This window comes from Mytilus trossulus, chromosome 9 (assembly GCF_036588685.1).
Source record: "Mytilus trossulus isolate FHL-02 chromosome 9, PNRI_Mtr1.1.1.hap1, whole genome shotgun sequence".
NCBI classification, from domain to species: Eukaryota; Metazoa; Mollusca; class Bivalvia; order Mytilida; family Mytilidae; genus Mytilus; species Mytilus trossulus.
This window is the reverse complement of record NC_086381.1, coordinates 12383753-12402913: the sequence shown is the minus strand read 5'-3', so window position 1 is coordinate 12402913 and position 19161 is coordinate 12383753. Positions and strand designations below refer to the sequence as shown.

At 31.2% G+C, this 19161-nt stretch overlaps 1 protein-coding gene across 3 annotated transcripts in view; it reads right to left on the bottom strand.

Moving 5' to 3' along the window:
- Positions 1-6292: 6292 nt before the first annotated feature.
- The window catches only part of LOC134685128 (serine/threonine-protein kinase 38-like), a 63292-nt gene continuing 50423 nt past the window's right edge, over positions 6293-19161 (bottom strand). For all 3 annotated transcript variants that reach the window (XM_063544595.1, XM_063544594.1, XM_063544593.1), the window contains exons 9-13: positions 16945-17062; positions 15394-15517; positions 13653-13748; positions 12267-12355; positions 6293-11195 (exon numbers count right to left, since the gene is read on the bottom strand). In XM_063544595.1, the coding sequence (XP_063400665.1) occupies positions 11050-11195; positions 12267-12355; positions 13653-13748; positions 15394-15517; positions 16945-17062 (573 nt within the window). In that variant the 3' untranslated portion in view covers positions 6293-11049. The remainder of the gene's footprint in view (positions 11196-12266; positions 12356-13652; positions 13749-15393; positions 15518-16944; positions 17063-19161) is intronic.

Below are 19161 nucleotides of genomic sequence, written 5' to 3'. Positions count from 1 at the left end.
AGAGCCATATCTCTTGCACGTAAAATACACCATAGTAGATTTCGAAAAAGAGTAGGCTCATGCCGCTCCAAGGCAGCAAAGTGGGAATGGATTAATAAAAGTTGCGCCAACTTGTTTTCCAATCCATTATAAATAGATATGATTAAACTAAAATTATTAAAATTTCATACACTTTAACCACAGAGTAAATGTAATGTTTTTACTCGCAGAAAAGTCCATTTATAAGTAAAATGCAAATAAACATGATTTTTGTTTCACAAAACTTACTTCTAGATACTATCTTATGATCATAAAAAAGCTTCTGTCCATGTTTGGTAGAAAGCCAGGATAATTTAAGAAAGTTATTAAAATTTCAAAAACATTGCCCACAGAGTGAATATTTGACGACCACAACGTAGACGACGACGACGACGACGGAATATACGATCGCTATGTCTCGCTTTTTTTTTTAAAGAACACTAGTATGTAAAGGCGTTCACTCATTGTACTACCAAATTTAAGGCAAATGTTTAAACACAATACCTAGAATTCAGTGATAGTCTTGTTCATATTGGAAAGAAGATATGTTAACCTATTGTTAGCATCATCACCAGGGAAGATGACAATCGAAAAGAAATTGACCAGATGGATAGTTTATCTATTTTTTGCATCTAGAGTACAAGTTAATCTCGTGTATGGATTCCCACAACTTCCATTCTTCTCTTTGAACCGTCGTGTAATACTTGTCCCTGCTAACTTTTGGTAAAGGAGAAACCCAAAAGTATAAATGCTTTCCGGAATCTGGTCGTACCCTTTATTTTGTAGATGATATAATTTCTTAGTGTTGTGACATCAGGGCACAAGTAACAAATACAAAGGAGTTGGTCAAACTGATTTTCCATCTGAGATTATGTCCATGGATTTTAATATTGGCAAGTCTTTACGGAGAGGGTAAGATGGATTGGATAAGGCATATTCCACTTTTTTGTGTTCACAACATGATGAGGAAATGGTTTTTACTTGGCTAAAGCCTTCGGTTTTCACTATTCTTTTTGCATTTCTAGGGAAAACTTCAGTTTTACATTCAACCGTCTTCAGTTCCTCTCAACATGTCAGTGAAAAGGGAGCAAGACCAAAATATCTTCCTGAGAGAAGAGGTTCATAAGCTCCTTTGGAAAGCTGGTATAGGAGTTATAAAGTAGTGAGAACTTGATTTATTAGTTAGTGCATCGGACTACTAACACAAAGGTTCCTGGTTCGATTCCCGTTTGGGATGAAAATTTAAGGAACTCAATTTTCGGCTCTCCCTCGACACCATTTGCGAGTATGGTCTTGAGGAAACGATGATAGTCCGTCGGAAGGGGGCGATAGATGGCTGACTCGTGTTAAAAGAGAGTCGTATCCCTTGCACGTTAAAGACACCCTTGTAGATTTCGAAAAAGAGTAGGATAATGCCGCTACAAGGCAGAACTCGCATCCGCAAAATGGAAAGGGATTAATATAAGTTGCAAAACTTGTTTCCCAATCCACTATAAACGAATATGTTTAAACTAAACTTAACTTGATTTATACTCAAGCAATTTTTTTTTATCTACAGGAAAAGTGACTATATGAGACCTCTAATACATCTTTCCTACATGAATAGGCATCTCATTTCAAGTTGGAGACAGACATATATATATATATATCAGTGGTCCATTTCATTTGGGTATGTCACGGTAGAAAAGGGATGATCACTGAACTAGTATACTTATATATATATATATATATATATGTATTTAGGGGCCAGCTTAAGGACGCCTCCGGATGCGGGAATTTCTCACTACATTGAAGACCTGTTGGTGACCTTCTATTGTTGTCTGTTCTATGGTCGGGTTGATGTCTCTTTGACACATTCACCATTTCCATTCTCAATCTTATATGTCACCGGACTTGACAAATGTGTGTATACATATCCATATCTAGGTCAAATTCCACAAGTTCATTCGGTAAGTATGGTAAGATGAAGTGTATTCGTTCTATTATTTTTTTACCTATCTGCAGGTATTTACCAGATTTTCCAGGTATTAGTTTCGTATTGACACATCCACTGGATTTGCATCATCCTTATCTGGACGATTCGTCACTGAAGAATATTTTTCTAACCCTTATGGGGGATTGACACTCAATTGGATATATATTCACTGCTCAGAATGAGATTTCTCCTGGAAAAATTCGGATAGGGTCCCCAGACAAATATTGTGAACTTTCCTTCCTAAATTCCCTACTTTCTTCTAAAAGATTTCATACAAGGTCAATACAATCAAAACCAAGGAGTAAACAAAGACTCATAAAACCAAAGGACATTTACATCAGTTATAAATAATAATTAAGAAACAACACGAACTCCACTAAAAACCGGGAGTGAAATCAGTTGCTCCGGAAGGGTAAGCATTTCCTTTACCGTATACGGCACCCGTCGTGTAATTTCTTTTTTAAGTTCGGTAATGATGGAAGGTTATTATGACTGAGGAAGAATATCATATATGATTTCTGTCACACTTTTGTCATAATGGCCAATCAGCTCATGCAATGGCGACCGTAAAATTTCTTATGATGACCTTAATCTGAATGATTAATAGCCTTGTCTTAGCAACTTTTTAGAAAGCAGTATTCCTAGTTCAACAAAATCAACGTTCTTTGAGCTAGTTCTAGAGTAACGAGGACAGTAACGTATCAATTGATACACATGTACTCCATATGCTGGTGCCGCTGATATGTTGCTACACAGAAATGGAAAGTTGACTTTAAGGAAAATTAAGATCATCGTGTTTGTCATAAGTTTTGGTATCAGTAGTCATTTCAAAAATGGTCTAGATATGAAGCAGATTTATCTAAGTCGGTAGTATCTTTAATTTCATGTTCACTTGGATATATTAAATCTAAATCACTGATTCTATTGTTCTTAAGAGACAGTACATCATCAATATACCGAAAGGACTTAGGTGAAATAAAAAGACTAGGCTAATTTTTTTCTCTCCTTTCTGTACAAGACCTTGGATAAATTCTGCTCCGTATGAATATTCAAACAAATCGGCAAGTAGAGGAGCGCAATTGGTACCCATTGGGATTCCAATAGTCTGATGGAAGACCAAACCTCCAAATTCAACAAATATGTTGTCAATTAAAAAGTCCAACATGGCAGTGATATCCTCGTCGGTATATTTTCTCATTGACTCTGTATGATTTTTCACAAAGTAAGCTGAATTCCAGCCCAAACTAGATATTTAAAACGTCTACTGTCCTTTTTGTTAAAGAAACATAAACTGACGAGTTCTTTCAGTCGAGCTTTAAGTTTAGTATGTGGAATAGTAGTATAAAGAGTTGAAAATCAAAGGTCTTAATGTCGGTACACTGTTTTAATGATTGAGATTGTAAATTCACAAATAACTCTTCTGAATTTTTCAGTATCCCCATCTGATTAACACCACTTCTTGAACATGCCATTTCGGAATATTTCTGATGTCCTTCTTTGACTGCAGTGAGTATGGCAGTAAGAACTTTGAAAAGGGGTTTAGTTGAACAATTGGAAAAACCTGCAAAATACCTTTGCTTATTAGGAATCTAATATAAGGATGGAAGATCCTGGTCTTCAGCCTTTGGATTAACACCAAAGGAGATTAGAACCAATTTGTGGTATTCCAAGATCTCTTGCTTCGTAAGCGTACTTAGTGTATATGTAGGATTTTCAAGTGTGTTATTTATCCCCAGTTCCTTAATCAGGCAGTCAATGTAGTGTTTCTTGCAAACAAATCAATATTGTTTGAAGCTTTGTCAGCTGGAACGACAACATATTTGTAATGGAGGCAAGACAACTCATCTATGACCTGAGGGTCTTTAAAGATTGAAGGAGCTATGGTGCTCAATGATCTTTTAAGCTTACTTACTCTTATCTGAATCAATGACCTCACTGATTTTATCCACTCCGAAAGAGTGTCAACCTCAACCTTTTCTCTTTTTGCTCAGTCTTTTGCATAACCCTCAACAGAATCCATTAGTAGTTTGAAGTTCCGCTTCCAATTGATTGGCTGTGGCTATCTGCATTTCGGACCCTTGGACAAAAGTTGTCTCAACATGTAGTTGTTGACTATGTTTATGTCTCCAGAAATAACATGGCCAGCAGGATTATACACGAAATGGGAATGTGAACAGGCACAATCAGGTAGTTTAGCTTTGAGATCATCAATATTTAGATTCTGCAACACTTTTTTTGTGATTAAATTGTTTATATGCAACAGGGTTGGTGTAGGAATACGATACTATAGGAGAAGATTGATCCTTAAAGTAAGAAGGAATGTTGTTTTTTACTCATTTATGGTGAAGAATATTACTTATATTTATAGCTTCAAAACCCTTGTTTGTGAACTTCAAATTGAAGAATGAACGTTTTTGCAGTTCCTCTGAATGTTCAAAAGCGGGTCTGAATAATCTATGGTAAGCAATATCCATCACCATGGCAACTATTTTATACTTCGTAGATGGACTATCTGTAGTGTGGCATTCTTCACACGCTTTTAATAGAGAGTTCAGTCTAGAAAGCGGAAGTGAGTACATATTAGAGCGAATGTGATGAATTCCGAGAGGTTTATTGATATGTTCGGTATGGCCATCTATAGAAACATTATGCATATGCATATATATATATGTCAATGGTTCCTCGGCCGACGAAGACTCCTATTGAATAAATCCGTCACATTCACAACTACAGATAGGGCTACTCAAGTTACCTACAGTGTCTATTTTATCGGTACATCCATAAGGTGTTGCGGTAACTAATTCTCTGATCCAGTACTCTTCTTTTTGTCTGCGAAACGGTGAACTTAATGTTGGATCGAGGATTTCAGAAAGAAAAAATCATTCTGATATTGTTGTTAAGGGGGCTCACGGGTCTGAATCGATTTTTTAAAATTTTATACAGGATTTCAATACATTTTTCTATAAATGCACTTTGTCTTATACTTAATATAAAAATGAAATAAAAAAAATGGTGTCACCGTTCATTTAAGCTCACAATCTGCCTTCGAAAGAAGCATACATTTTTGTTAATGTCCTTTTTTTCCTGTTGAACTAAAAGGAGAAATAGCGGTAATATCGAAATAAAAAAAAAGTACTAAATTACAGAAATCGCTTAAATTTTACAATTATTTAGTTTATGTACAGCTTATTCGAAAACAACAATAAAAAATATATAGGTCACCGATGTGTTAAAAAAGATATTTCAATTTTAATGCTAAAAATGGCATTTTTGCATCAAAGGGAGATATTTTCGAGCTTTTTCAATGATATCTACATTTTCAAAGTCAGCTGGGGCCAACACTAATTGATTTTTGGACTGATTTTTGTGCCATATGATAAATGAACAACTACTAAAGGTAATAAATACAATTTGAAATGAAAAATAGATGTTTAATTTTGTTCTGTGTATTGCACAAGTTACTGTCTTCAATAATCTATATACTATTGCTTTATTAAATCTTTCTTGCAATAGAGCAACTAGTGTGTGTTTGTAGGGTGGCACTTTTAGATACTACTAAGTAATAGAATACATTAATCAAACCAGAAAAGAAATAGTGTAGTATTAAACTAAGTGCTATAAATAGCAGTAAACTTAAAAAGATATTACAAAGAGGGGTGAAACAGATGAAAATAAATATTGTTCAGGGAAATCAAATTAAAATACAGTTGTACACCAAATCAAATTGATATGCCAACTTATTTTGGAATTTATTTACCTATAACTAGTATGTCTGTTTATTTTCCTCCCACATAGTTATAGATATGGTGATATTCTATGTGACTGTCATTCAAGTGAGAGGTTTAGTCAACTTTAAAGCCAGGTTTAATCCACCATTTTCTACAAGGAAATGTCTGTTCCTTCACAGTCAGGAATATGACAGTTGTTTTCCATTCATTAGATGTGTTTGAGCTTTTGATTTTGCCATTTTGTAATTTTGTAAAGGAGTTTCCATTTTGAATTTCCTGTAGTTCAGTATTTTTGTCATTTCACTTTTTATATGCATACCATAATTCATTTACCAAACTTAATTTAATACTATCAATGGATGTGGATTTGACTTACAAGAAAACCATAAGTCATAAACTATACTTAAATAGCATATCGTTATCAGTTTGTTCTTTATTGAAACAAAAGACAAGAACTTCTACCATACGTTATTCATTCACAAGGGTATATATATACTCTTGACATATAGGGTATATATATACTCTTGACACATATAAATTGCAATATAATAAGTATGAAGAACAATATGACAAGATTTGTGATTTATTTGTTTATTTGTGTACATCCACCCAGAGGACAAAGAAACAATCATATATCTACATATCACAGAATTATAAACAAAAATCACTAGCAGTCAAACATAATTATCATGTATAACTCATCATTACCTGATGCCTCTATATCTTTCTATAAAATCGTAATGGTCTATCATTGGTAAGACAAGTCATTCAATATATTAAAATAATTCTAAAGAACTGACAATAGAATATAGAAAATTATCTTATCAAAATTCAGATTTACACATCTTTTTCTTTTGCTAGTTGAAATAAGTGTAAATGTTTTAACTAACCGACAGCCCTTATCCAATACATAGTCTAATATCATTACTTTAAAATCATCTACAAAAATACAGTATCAATGAGACTCTAAGGTTATGTATGTCAAACTATTTTTTTCTAATATCTGACACATAAATATTGGCTGTCAAGAATGGTTTCATACTGTAAGGGGCTCAGCTTTAATGATACTTTAAAGCAATAGTAAAAATATTAGCCAAAGAAACATGCATACTCAAATATAATATTATATTAACGTCAAACCTGATTTTTAATAGGTTATCTGTGAGACAATATTATAGAAATGTTAAGTTACACATGATAACAAAGATCAATTAGATCCACATCCACTTTGGTATGATTCAACAATGTGGAATAATCATTACACTTCTATTTCTCATTTAATATGAACCTCAAATTCAAAAACACAATATAAAATCATAAATAAAAACTGTAATATAAACTGGAACTGGATATTAGTGAAATAATGGAAAAGTGGCATGCAAAACTACCCCAGTCTGTTGTTGGTGTATTGGAAGGCATCACTTAAAAAAACATTTAAAAGAATAGCTACAGTGCATGAACATTTTCAAGTTCAAATTTACTCTCCCTTTCAATTAAACTTAGAAATAATTTCCCCATGTCCATGTACTGTGGATACTTTTTGTGGGATACTACTGTGAAAGCAGAAATTTTCGTGGATGATTTAATTTCCTTTATTTCGTGGAAAGAATATTGCAAACTAAATTAAAATTCACCCGAAAATCTAACCTACATATCATATCACTTTCATTTACTGGAAACCACGAAATTGAATCCCCATGAAATCTTATATAGACACAAAACAACTAAATTTAACCACTAGAAATTTAAGGATTTTGCAGGTAAAAGTGAACAACAATTTTTTGTACAACAAAATATAAATTTCCAATAAACTAAAATCAGTCAAGTATTGAAAAGAATACAATTTTCATTAAATCACAAAATAATGGAACCCACAAAAATGAATGAATCCACAGTATTAAACATATTTAAATCAAGGAACGACCTGATACATACTGTCGGGTAAATAAAGGTCAGTTTATCAAACCAACAACAAAATGAGTTTAATAGTATTCCCTAAGTGTATGATATAATAAGTTTAAATAAAAACACAAAAAAAATTGTGTAACTAAATTAAGTCAGTCTTTGCTATTTTTATTTTCATGATTCATGGGTGAACTACACAAAATAACTAATAAATAAAAAACAGATGAATAATAAATAAAATGGAAAACAAAAACTGTGAATATGATGGAACAATCTAAAACAAGACAACATTTTATTGCTTGAAAGAAAAATCAATTTTCTCAGCATTTTTTTATGGATTTTCAAACGAACACATGTAAGAAGTTTCTCTGCAATATCAACAGGTCATCACGAAATAAACTCATCATAAATACCAGGATTGAATTTGTTTGCAAGGAATCTTCAGTGACACTTGAATCAAAAGAGTTAAAAAGACCAAATACAGTATGAAGTTTCAGCAAATAGAACTTGCTAAATTGTATTAATTTTGTCCAAATTTCGATCTCTTTCCATGAATCATTAGACACAGTTTTAAGCACTTTTGTTGATTAAATCAAAATAAAAAAAATAAGTCCTACAATCACATTATTGTTTGTGGTTGATTTCTAATTAATCATTTGTATATTTTGATGGGAGTCCGGTCTATTAGTTGAAACCAGAGTTATCCACAAAGAAACAGACATTTTTTATCACAAACTGTTAGTTAATGGCACACTGTTATTTTTACATCTTAACATGGGTACAAGGTTGAACAATGCATGCTGGTAGTCTACCAGATATCATAGTTTTTCCTCTAATAGTACAATAGTAAATAACAATCGTAAAATACCGAAAGCATTGTAGCATATCAATTAGCTATTTACAATCATCTCTTTTGAAAAGGGAAGATCAACTGAATGTATACTGAAGCTTTCTCTTCTTACATGGACAAATATTAGAGGTCAAAAATATATTAGAGGTCAAAAATAAAAAGCTTACATTCTGCGTGCTTATGTCAATACAACACAAATTTTGAAGCAGAATGGTGCCTAAGGTTAAGTTTGACCTAGCTGATCAACTTCGTAAAAATGTTTCCTCAAAAATGGAAATGGTAAATAAAACAACACAGTGAAAATGGAATGTGGTACAATCATCATGAGAAATACAGACATGTTACACCATCATGAGAAATACAGACATGTCACACCATCATGAGAAATACAGACATGTCACACCATCATGAGAAATACAGATATGTCACACTGTCATGAGAAATACAGACATGTCACACCATCATGAGAAATACAAGACATGTCATGCCATTATTAGAAATACAAAGACATGTCATTTTGGATATCACATTTATAATACTACCTGGTTTAAGATAAAATACATCTATTACTGGAAAAACTGAATATTTATTTGGTCTTGGCTGATTTCAATGTTATATACATGAAGTTATTTTTTCGAATCCAATTTCAAATGACTGGTTTAAACTCAGTACTTTTTTTGGTAATGGTATAATGGCTGTTAAAATATTAGAACTGAAAAAACAAAATGAAAATAATTTTTTTTGAACAAAATGAGAAAAATACAATTGTTGTTTATTATAAATGGTTGTTAAAATGTCTGTATGTGAAACACTGAAATCAACATGAGGTACACACACCTATGATGATGTCATTTATAAAGCCCTGCTGTGTGGAAATGCCACCATACAATAAGAGTCATAGAGTTCATAATTTAATGTTAATATTTGTAGATGATAACGTTAACTTTCAAAACTAATCAACTTTTACAGAAAATATTTCTATAGCAACCAAAAAACTTGGGTTTGTCTAGTCTAGCTAACTAGATTGCCAATGATAAAATCATGACGTAACACCAAAATAACTATCTTTACACAATCTATAAATAAATGACATGTTTTGGCTGTAGACCTTCAAAAGCTTTATGTGTCTCTGCTAAAATAATAAATTAAAAAAAAGTGTAAATTCTTTTTAAAAAAATTGCCACTCATCTGATTAATGCTTTTTTGTTTTTCTATTTAAACATACAAGGTACTTGCAAAAAAAAAGACATTTTATTTAGATAAACCTTAAAAACAGATCAATTGTTTTACTTTACTAATATAGTTGTAAAATTAATCTGAGAAAAGGGTTTATGTTTTATGTATCTTAACACAAGTACCATGTATTTCTAAACAGGTGCATCGTTCAGACTGTTCCATTATCTTTTAAAAAATTCTTGCCAAATACAAATGAATGAGTATTTGGTTAACACTAACTTGTAAAAAAAACAAGTCATCAAAATTCTATTTTTAAATGAAATCATGACAGCAATGAAACCAAGCATAACACAAGGATGATTTATTTATTCAATGGATGAGTATTTTGTTAAAATGAACCAACGAAACGCTTCCAGTTGATTTTGAAATTTTAAGAAAAAATTTGAATAGTTTATTCCTGGAACAGCCCAATAAAGTTCTTCTTAGCAATTGAACTACAAACAAATTTGATTTGAATATTTTTAAATTTAAAATTGTTTTTGACTTCTCTCTTTTAAATATTGCATAATTTTTATTAATACAATCTAATTTTGCCACTACAACAAAAATATAAGCTTCCAAAAAAGAAAAGAAAGCACCCAATTTGTATGTATTGTAAGTAAATATGGATTTTAAAAAGCATTATATAAAACCGCCTTCACTATGGGTTATATAAATGTACATATTTAAAATGAACAGTAAATGATATTAAAAACCTCTGAGAAATAATCAAATGGAATTCTTCAGACAATTGTCAGCAGTTAATATATAATTAATATGCGTTAAAGTGTTATCATTTAGGTATGCCCATCTGAAACTCATATAACACTTGTAAATTTTTGCTTAATTTTCTGTTTCCTCTAAAGCAAGTCAACTGCAGTAATACATTTGGAGTAAATGCTCTTTCAATTATTGCCTACATTCCTCAAAAATGTTTATTTTAGATAATTTACAGAGAGGTATCAATAATTCAGTTATTTACGTAAATTCCTTTAAATGCTATTTATATAATTTGTAGCATGAGGATTAACATTGATTAATGTATAGATTTATATGGAAATAAAATATAGACAGATATTTTTGTAGGCAAATCTAATTACTTTAATATTAATGTAGACGATATTTTCATTTTGTAATACTGTAAAAAATTATTTTCAACTAATAAACCAACTGCTCAAAATATTTGCCCCCAGATTAATTCCTTTAGAAGAAATTTCCCTCTGTAAAAAAAAATCAAAACAAACACAAAAGCTAACAAATCTTCTCTTTTTTCCATCACTATTAAAAGCATCAATGTAAAATGCAGGCCAGCTGTGTTTATGGAGTAAATGGCACACTATTAAGATTTGCTGTATGTTTTATGATTGCTTTGGGAACGGTTGTTTGCCTCTTTGTGTTAATCCTTCGAATCGTTTGTACGTATAGTTTATAAACACCCAGTCTTTATATTTACTGTCTTTGTCACTTTCACTTGATATCTGCTGCTGATTATTCTGGTTTGTAGCTATAAATAGAACAAAGACATAATGATTGTAGCTATAAATAGAACAAAAACATAATGATTGTAGCTTTAATAGAACAACAACAACATTACAATGGTGTACAACACCAGAGGCCAAGTTCGGATGGATATCTAGAGTAGATGGGATTGACATGGTCATATATAACACCTGTTATGATTGGATATAGCTTTCCTGCCATTAACATTCGAGGAGCCCTGGGTTGTGGCAGGATTCCTAGAGATCGACTCGATATCCCGGATGTTATGACGTCAATCCAATCAAATTTGAATGTAAACATATTCAGAGTAGGGGCCCGGTAATCTAGAGACCTTACTCATCATGATTATGAACTGTTCATATGGAACTGTAGTCAGAACTCGAGTTCCATCCCAACTTGGCCAGAATGACTCGCTTTTAAAATATACTTTTTTCAAATATTTAAATTCTTGCATCATTGATAATATGACCTGGTCTGGCTGGTCATAGAAAAGACTTCATAAATATAATTTACTGTTTCTTTGCCAAGCATGCAGCATAACACAAAGACATGTCAGCTCAAACTAAACTAAATGTATGAAAAGGGGGAAATGCGTCTTCTTGGAAACTATGGTCTGGTGACATAGCATGTTCAAAATAAAGTATGTTGGTCTTGTTAAAAAAAAAAATTGTACATATCTCATTCATATATGTTAACCTTCTAAGAAGCCATTGTTTTCTGGTTCACATTGAGCAACTATCAATCAATCAATAAATCTATTCACAACAATGTTAGCAGCAAAATACCCAAATTTCTCAGTGAAGCAATTCCTGTAAACTATGTAACATTACCAACATAGCATATGTAAATAACATAACATCAAAACATACAGAAATAATAGTATTGTTAGTAAGAACTATATTTCAGTTAAATTCATAAGAATAAATGATATAACCAGAATGATTGATCTTGAAGATTAGTTCAATTTTCAATGAATATGGAAAGTATACAACTGTTAGTCAGACATAATTGATATGTTTCTTTCCTAACATGTATAAGATCTTTATAAATCAAAATATTCAAATAGTTCACTTACGCCACTTGAGATCAATTTCTGGAAAATCGTCGAAGTTTGATGTATCGTCTATACTTTTAACATCTACTGGAATGGCTGCTGGTCTCTCCCTGTAAAATATACAAATATGTTTATCAAATTGCGTTGAGACACTTCATCCTATAACATCAGAAATCAAATCTTTATAAAAAGTCTGTACAAGAATGTGTCCTTAGAACAAGAATGCCCCAATTGCACTATCATTTTATGTTTAGTGGACCTTGAAATTAGGTCAAAACTCTAATTTGGCATTAAAATTAGAAAGATCATATCATAAGTAACATGTGTACTAAGTTTCAAGTTGATAGACTTCAACTTCATCAAAAATTACCGTGAACAATTTTTTTTTAACTTGAAGCAGGACAGACAGACAAAGGGACAAACAGACCAGAAAACATAATGTCCATAAATGGGGCAAATCAACTCTCAGAGCACCTGAAATCACTCTGGTTTTTTGTACTTGTAGGGTTCATGTTATTCAGTCTTTAGTTTTTTTATGTTTCGTTTTGTATACTGTTGCTTTACTTTTGTTTTTCATTTTTTTGAAACTGCATTGTCAGTTTGTTTCAAACTTATGAATTGAGTATTTCTTTGGTATGATCTGCCTCTCTCTAACATTAAATCAAAGTCGCAGATAGTCAGAGAATTCAATTTCCTTTTAAATTTTATTTTTTTCAGACATATCATGTTTGTTTTTTTGTTTTCTTTTAATTACAATAAATTAAGAAATCAATATTTTTACTATCACAGCTTATGTCTGTGTGTGCTTTCTTAGTTTTTCGGAAGCTTTGATCAAAAGTAATTTGCTGATTTCATGAGTATGATAAACAAAATACAAGGCAGTAAATAGTCCAGTTTTCTTTTTTATAGTAGGTTACGATGGAGTAAAACTTCAACCAGTTTTCCCATGTCATTTTCAATTCAACTTCAACCAGTTTTCCCATGTCATTTTCAATTCAACATCAACCAGTTTTTCCATGTCATTTTCAATTCAACTTCAACCAGTTTTCCCATGTCATTTTCAATTCAACTTCAACTAGTTTTCCCATGTCATTTTCTATTCAACTTCAACCAGTTTTCCCATGTTTTTTTCTATTCAACTTCAAACCAGTTTTCCCATGCTATTTTCAATTCAACTTCAACCAGTTTTCCCATGTTATTTTCTATTCAACTTCAACCAGTTTTTACACGTTATTTTCTATTCAACTTTAACCAGTTTTCCCATGTTATTTTCTATTCAACTTCAACCAGTTTTCCCATGTTATTTTCAATTCAACCTATTGAGAAGGTGAAGGAAATGTAAAAAGTGTCGTTCTATTTGTATTTGTTAATTTGAAAAACATGTGAAGTAAATAAAACCATACACACCTGATATGTTCCCAATCAACTCCTTTAAAAAATACATGTGATTTAATTTCATCTATACTATTAGCACCTATTCTATGTTCTGGATCACAGCAAAATCTGGAAATATATATCATAATATATACACTTTTCATGAGTACCCAAAATAACATATATATCACTATATATGTACAATAAAATTTCCAAATAAATAGCAAGAATTACAATGGCCACCATGCATTAAGAGAAGGCTTAACTCAAGCAAAAAATATCTGATATATGAAAATTTTATATTCTAAACTGATTTCTTTAATGATATTTGTCATATCTGGGTTTCTGTCTCACTGACATATATACCAAACATTTCCTTCTTTTATTATAATGGCAAACTTTGAGATATTAATAGGTTAATTCTTGTCCAAACAAAAACTTGCTGATACATATCAAGCATCTTACAATATTGGTTAACAATTATAAAATGTCTCACATCTAAGTCTTTGGTCTATGTTGTGTTTTGTGAGCTGTTGTTTATCTGTTGGTCCTTTTCTTTTTTAGTCAGGGATTTGTCTATTTTTTCTTGTGAGTTTGAAAGTCTATTCTGTATCTTTTGCTTGTCTTTTATTTCAGAGATGTAATGCGTTTTTGACACATTTTCAACCGTAAGGAGGCATGAGGGTATAAAAATTTCAGAAAAAAATTAAACATTTTTTTTTCTTTACAAAGGAGTAGGTCCGGTAAGACCCCTTTTTGGCCCCAAAATATAGCAGTTTTACAAAATTGTTAAAATGTAAAGTGGCCACATTCGTGTTCATCCAAAATATTGAAATGGAAGTTGTATTTGATGATAAAACATAACATATATAAAGATTGAGGATGAACACGGATGCGACCACTTTCGTTTTTGACAAAAACCATCTGAAAAGTGACTTTTTTTTCTCATATTTAGTAAATTTTTCATATTTGGGCTTGAATTGGATGGTTTTAAATGACTCAATAAATTAAAATCGTTCACATACATTAATTGAATCATATGAAATAGACACTTAAGTGTTTAAAAAGTGGTCAAAATCTTCCGTCAGATGAAACTGAAATTTGAGGCCAAAATCAGTCCTTACCGGACCTTCTCCTTTTATTTATTACTTAATTAGTTGTTACTTAATCATATGGTACAGAAACAATCAAAAAAATAAAATTTCGTTTTGACCGCAGATGACTTTCAAAATGTATATATCATTGAAAAAGCTCAAAATTATCTCCCTTTGGTGCAAAAATGTCATTTTTTGGGCATTAAAAATGAAATATCTTTTTTATTTCATCTGTAACCTTTTTTTTTTTTTTTTTTATTATTTTCAAATAAGCTGTACTTAAACTTAACAATTGTAAAATTTGAGCTATTTCTATAATTAGTTCTTTTTTTATTTCGATATTACCTCTATTTCTCCAATTAGTTCAACAGAAAAAAAGGTACCTTTACAAAAATGTATGCTTCTTTCGAAAGCAGATTGTGAGCATAAATGAACAGTGACCCCACTTTTTTATTTTATTTTTCTATTAAGTGTAAGATAAATTTCATATATAAAAAAATATAGCAAAATCCTATATATATTAAAAAATTTTTTTTATTTAGACCCGCCAGCCCCCTTAAGGTAATTTTGATGAACATGCTATCTGAATTAACAAAGAGCGCAAGGGCTTAATGGTCAATTTAGATACGACATGAACCTTCTCCTTTGCACATGGCTCTTATATGTATTCTAAGACTTACCTTTGAATGAGTTCCCTAGCTTCATTAGATATAGGCATTTCTGGAGGGAATATTAATGTTTCTCTCCAGTTCATAACCTTCCGGTATGTTTCTTGTGGATTTTCAGAACAAAATGGTGGGTAACCTACAATTAAATTTTTTTACCTTTTTTTTAGATGTAATATTGTTAAGGCATTTTTACTAATTGTTTGTTGTTGCTTTGATGGGTAGTGATCTAACTGATGTATTCCCCATATCTTATCAAATGCATAGCAAAACTACATGATATCATCATATATATATAACAAGAATGTGTCTTAAGAAGACGGATGCCCCACTCGCACTATCATTTTCTATGTTCAATGGACTGTAAAATTGGGTAAAAAATCTAATTTGGCATTTAAATTAGAAAGATCATACCATAGGGAATATTTGTACTAAATTTCAAGTTGTTTGGTCTTCAACTTCATAAAAAACTACTTTGACCAAAAAAAATTTAACCTGAAACTCTCACTTTAATTTTCTATGTTCAGTGGACCTTGAAATTGGGGTCAAAAGTCTTATATGGCTTCAATTAGAAAGATCATATCTTAAGCAACAGGTGTACTAGGTTTCAAGTTGATTGGACTTCAGCTTCATCAAAAACTACCTTGACCAAAAACTTGAAGCTGAAGCCAGACGAACAGACGAACTAACGGAGGCGCAGACCAGAAAACATAATGTCCCTCTACAATCATAGGTGGGGCATAATTAAAAACAAGCATTTTGAGAGTATTGCATGGCATACATACTACACAGCTACTTTTGCATAGGTACTATTAATGTACTATTTATGTACCACAAATCTGTAGTACTGGAAATCTACTTTTAATATTCAGTACTATTGTGTTACTTATGAATTATTGTAATATTTAAGTACCTGTATTTTACAGTACTTGATTTGTACTTAAAATTTAAGTACTACAGATTTTTGGTTGCATGGTTTCATTTTCAGCATTTTGAACGTTTGTCTTTTTCAAATCTCATGAAGTTATGATGTTCAAACATGGAATACTGTGATCATTGTTGGTATCATTTTTGTACCAATATTTTGAGTACAAATCAAGTACTGGATAATACAAGTACCTAAATATTACAAGTAAATTTTCAGAACTACAGATTTTAAGTATAGAAATAGTACCTATGCAAAATTAGCTGTGTAGTCACCTACAAGTTAAAATTCAATGTACTGAAACAAAATGTGACCGTAATCAATATTTTTTTATGGTGTAAACTATATAACAAATCAATATCTTAGAGCATGACAAAAAATAGTGTGGAAAGCTGATTATTTTCCAAGTCCAAGGACTATAACTCTGTACATAATAGTCAGATTTGAAGAAAAAAATCACTTCTTTTTTTTTTTTTTTAAACTGTATCAAATTCTTAAATGTGTGGTCTAGAAAATGTGTAGGTATGGTTAAAAATACTTAGGTTTTCAATATCCTACCTTTCTTACATTATAAAATTGTTATAAGTATAAAATTTAACACAGGATAATTTACTGCCACATGAGCCATACAATGTCCTTACCTATCATCATTTCATACATAATGACCCCTAGTGACCACCAATCACAGCTTGTGTTATAACCGGTTTGCATAAATACTTCTGGTGCTATATAATCTGGAGTTCCAACTGTGGAGTATGCCTAAAAAAGAAAACAATAACATCCAGTTAATTAAAAGTCATTGAAACAGCTGTTTTTACAAAGTGCAACTTTTAGTATGAATGAAAAATTGGCTTAATAAATAGGTTATGATATAACAAATGTTAATAATTCTATTTCTAATGAAGAACTGGCTTAATAAATAGGTTATGATTTAACAAATGTTAATAATTCTATTTCTAATGAAGAACTGGCTTAATAAATAGGTTATGATATAACAAATGTTAATAATTCTATTTCTAATGAAGAACTGGCTTAATAAATAGGTTATATTATAAACCAGATGCTCCGCAGGGCGTAGCTTTATACGACCGCAGAGGTTGAACCCTGAACGGTTGGGGCAAGTATGGACACAACATTCAAGCTGGATTCCGCTCTAAATTTGGATTGTGATTAAATAGTTGACACAGCATAGGTTTCTGACACAGAATGAATGTATTCAAATGAACTTAAAATTTTTGTTTTCTCTTAGAGCAATTCACTATGCTGTTGAATATTAATCCTCTCAAAAAAATGTTTGAAGAAATTTTCTTTTTATTTATGAAATTTCAAATGAGAAAAATTGAACCCAATTTTTTAATCACATCCCCCTTTCCCTTATTCCAAAACTAATTTCAATTAAAATATTCTAATGGAGTTTGCAACAATTACTACTCATTTAAATACATCATAAAATATTAAGATGTAAAAAAAATTGCTTGTTATCACTGAATGGTAAAGATTATTTAAATTTATCAGTTGGTAGTAAAAAGTGAATATACATTGTATATTGTATATAACAAAGATTTAAGTTGATTCTGGACAAAGAAAGATAACTCCAATTAAAAAAAATTCTTGCAGATATTTCTTGCTTACTATACTGGACAAAGAAAGATAACTCCTAGTTAAAAAAAAATTTGCTATTTCACAATATTGTGAAATTAGATATTTCTTGCCATTGCACAATACTGTGCAATTGAAAAGACTTGCTATTGCACAATACTTAATATAATAATTTTAGATCCTGATTTGAACCAACTTGAAAACTGGGCCCATAATCAAAAATCTAAGTACATGTTTAGATTCAGCATATCAAAGAGGCCCAAGAATTTAATTTTTGTTAAAATCAAACTTAGTTTAATTTTGGACCCTTTGCACTTTAATTTAGACCAATTTTAAAACTGGACCAAAAATTAAGAAACTACATACACAGTAAAATTTGGCATATCAAAGAACCCCAATTATTCAATTTTTGATGAAATCAAACAATGTTTAATTTTGGACCTCGATTTGGGCCAACTTGAAAACTGGGCCAATAATAAAAAATCTAAGTACATATTTAGATTCAGCATATCAAAGAACCCCAAGGTTTCAATTTTTGTTAAAATCAAACTAAGTTTAATTTTGGACCCTTTGGACATTAATGTAGACCAATTTGAAAACGGGACCAAAAATTAAGAATCTACAATCACAGTTAGATTCAGCATATTAAAGAACCCCAATTATTCAATTTTGATGAAATCAAACAAAGTTTAATTTTGGACCATTTGGGCCCCTTTTTCCTTAACTGTTGGGACCAAAACTCCCAAAATCAATACCAACCTTCCTTTTATAGTCATAAACCTTGTGTTTAAATTTCATAGATTTCTATTTACTTTAACTAAAGTTATTGTGCGAAAACCAAGAAAAATGCTTATTTGTGTCCCTTTCTGGCCCCTAATTCCTAAACTGTTGGGACCGAAACTCCCAAAATCAATACCAACCTTCCTTTTGTGGTCATAAACCTTGTGTTAAAATTTCATTGATTTCTATTAACTTAAACTAAAGTTATAGTGCGAAAACCAAGAAAATGCTTATTTGGGCCCTTTTTGGCCCCTATTTCCTAAAATGTTGGGACCAAAACTCCCAAAATCAATACCAGCCTTCCTTTTATGTTCATAAACCTTGTGTTAAAATTTCATAGATTTCTATTCACTTTTACTAAAGTTAGAGTGCGAAAACTAAAAGTATTCGGACGACGACGACGACGACGACGACGACGACGCCAACGTGATAGCAATATACGACGAAAATTTTTTCAAAATTTGCGGTCGTATAAAAAT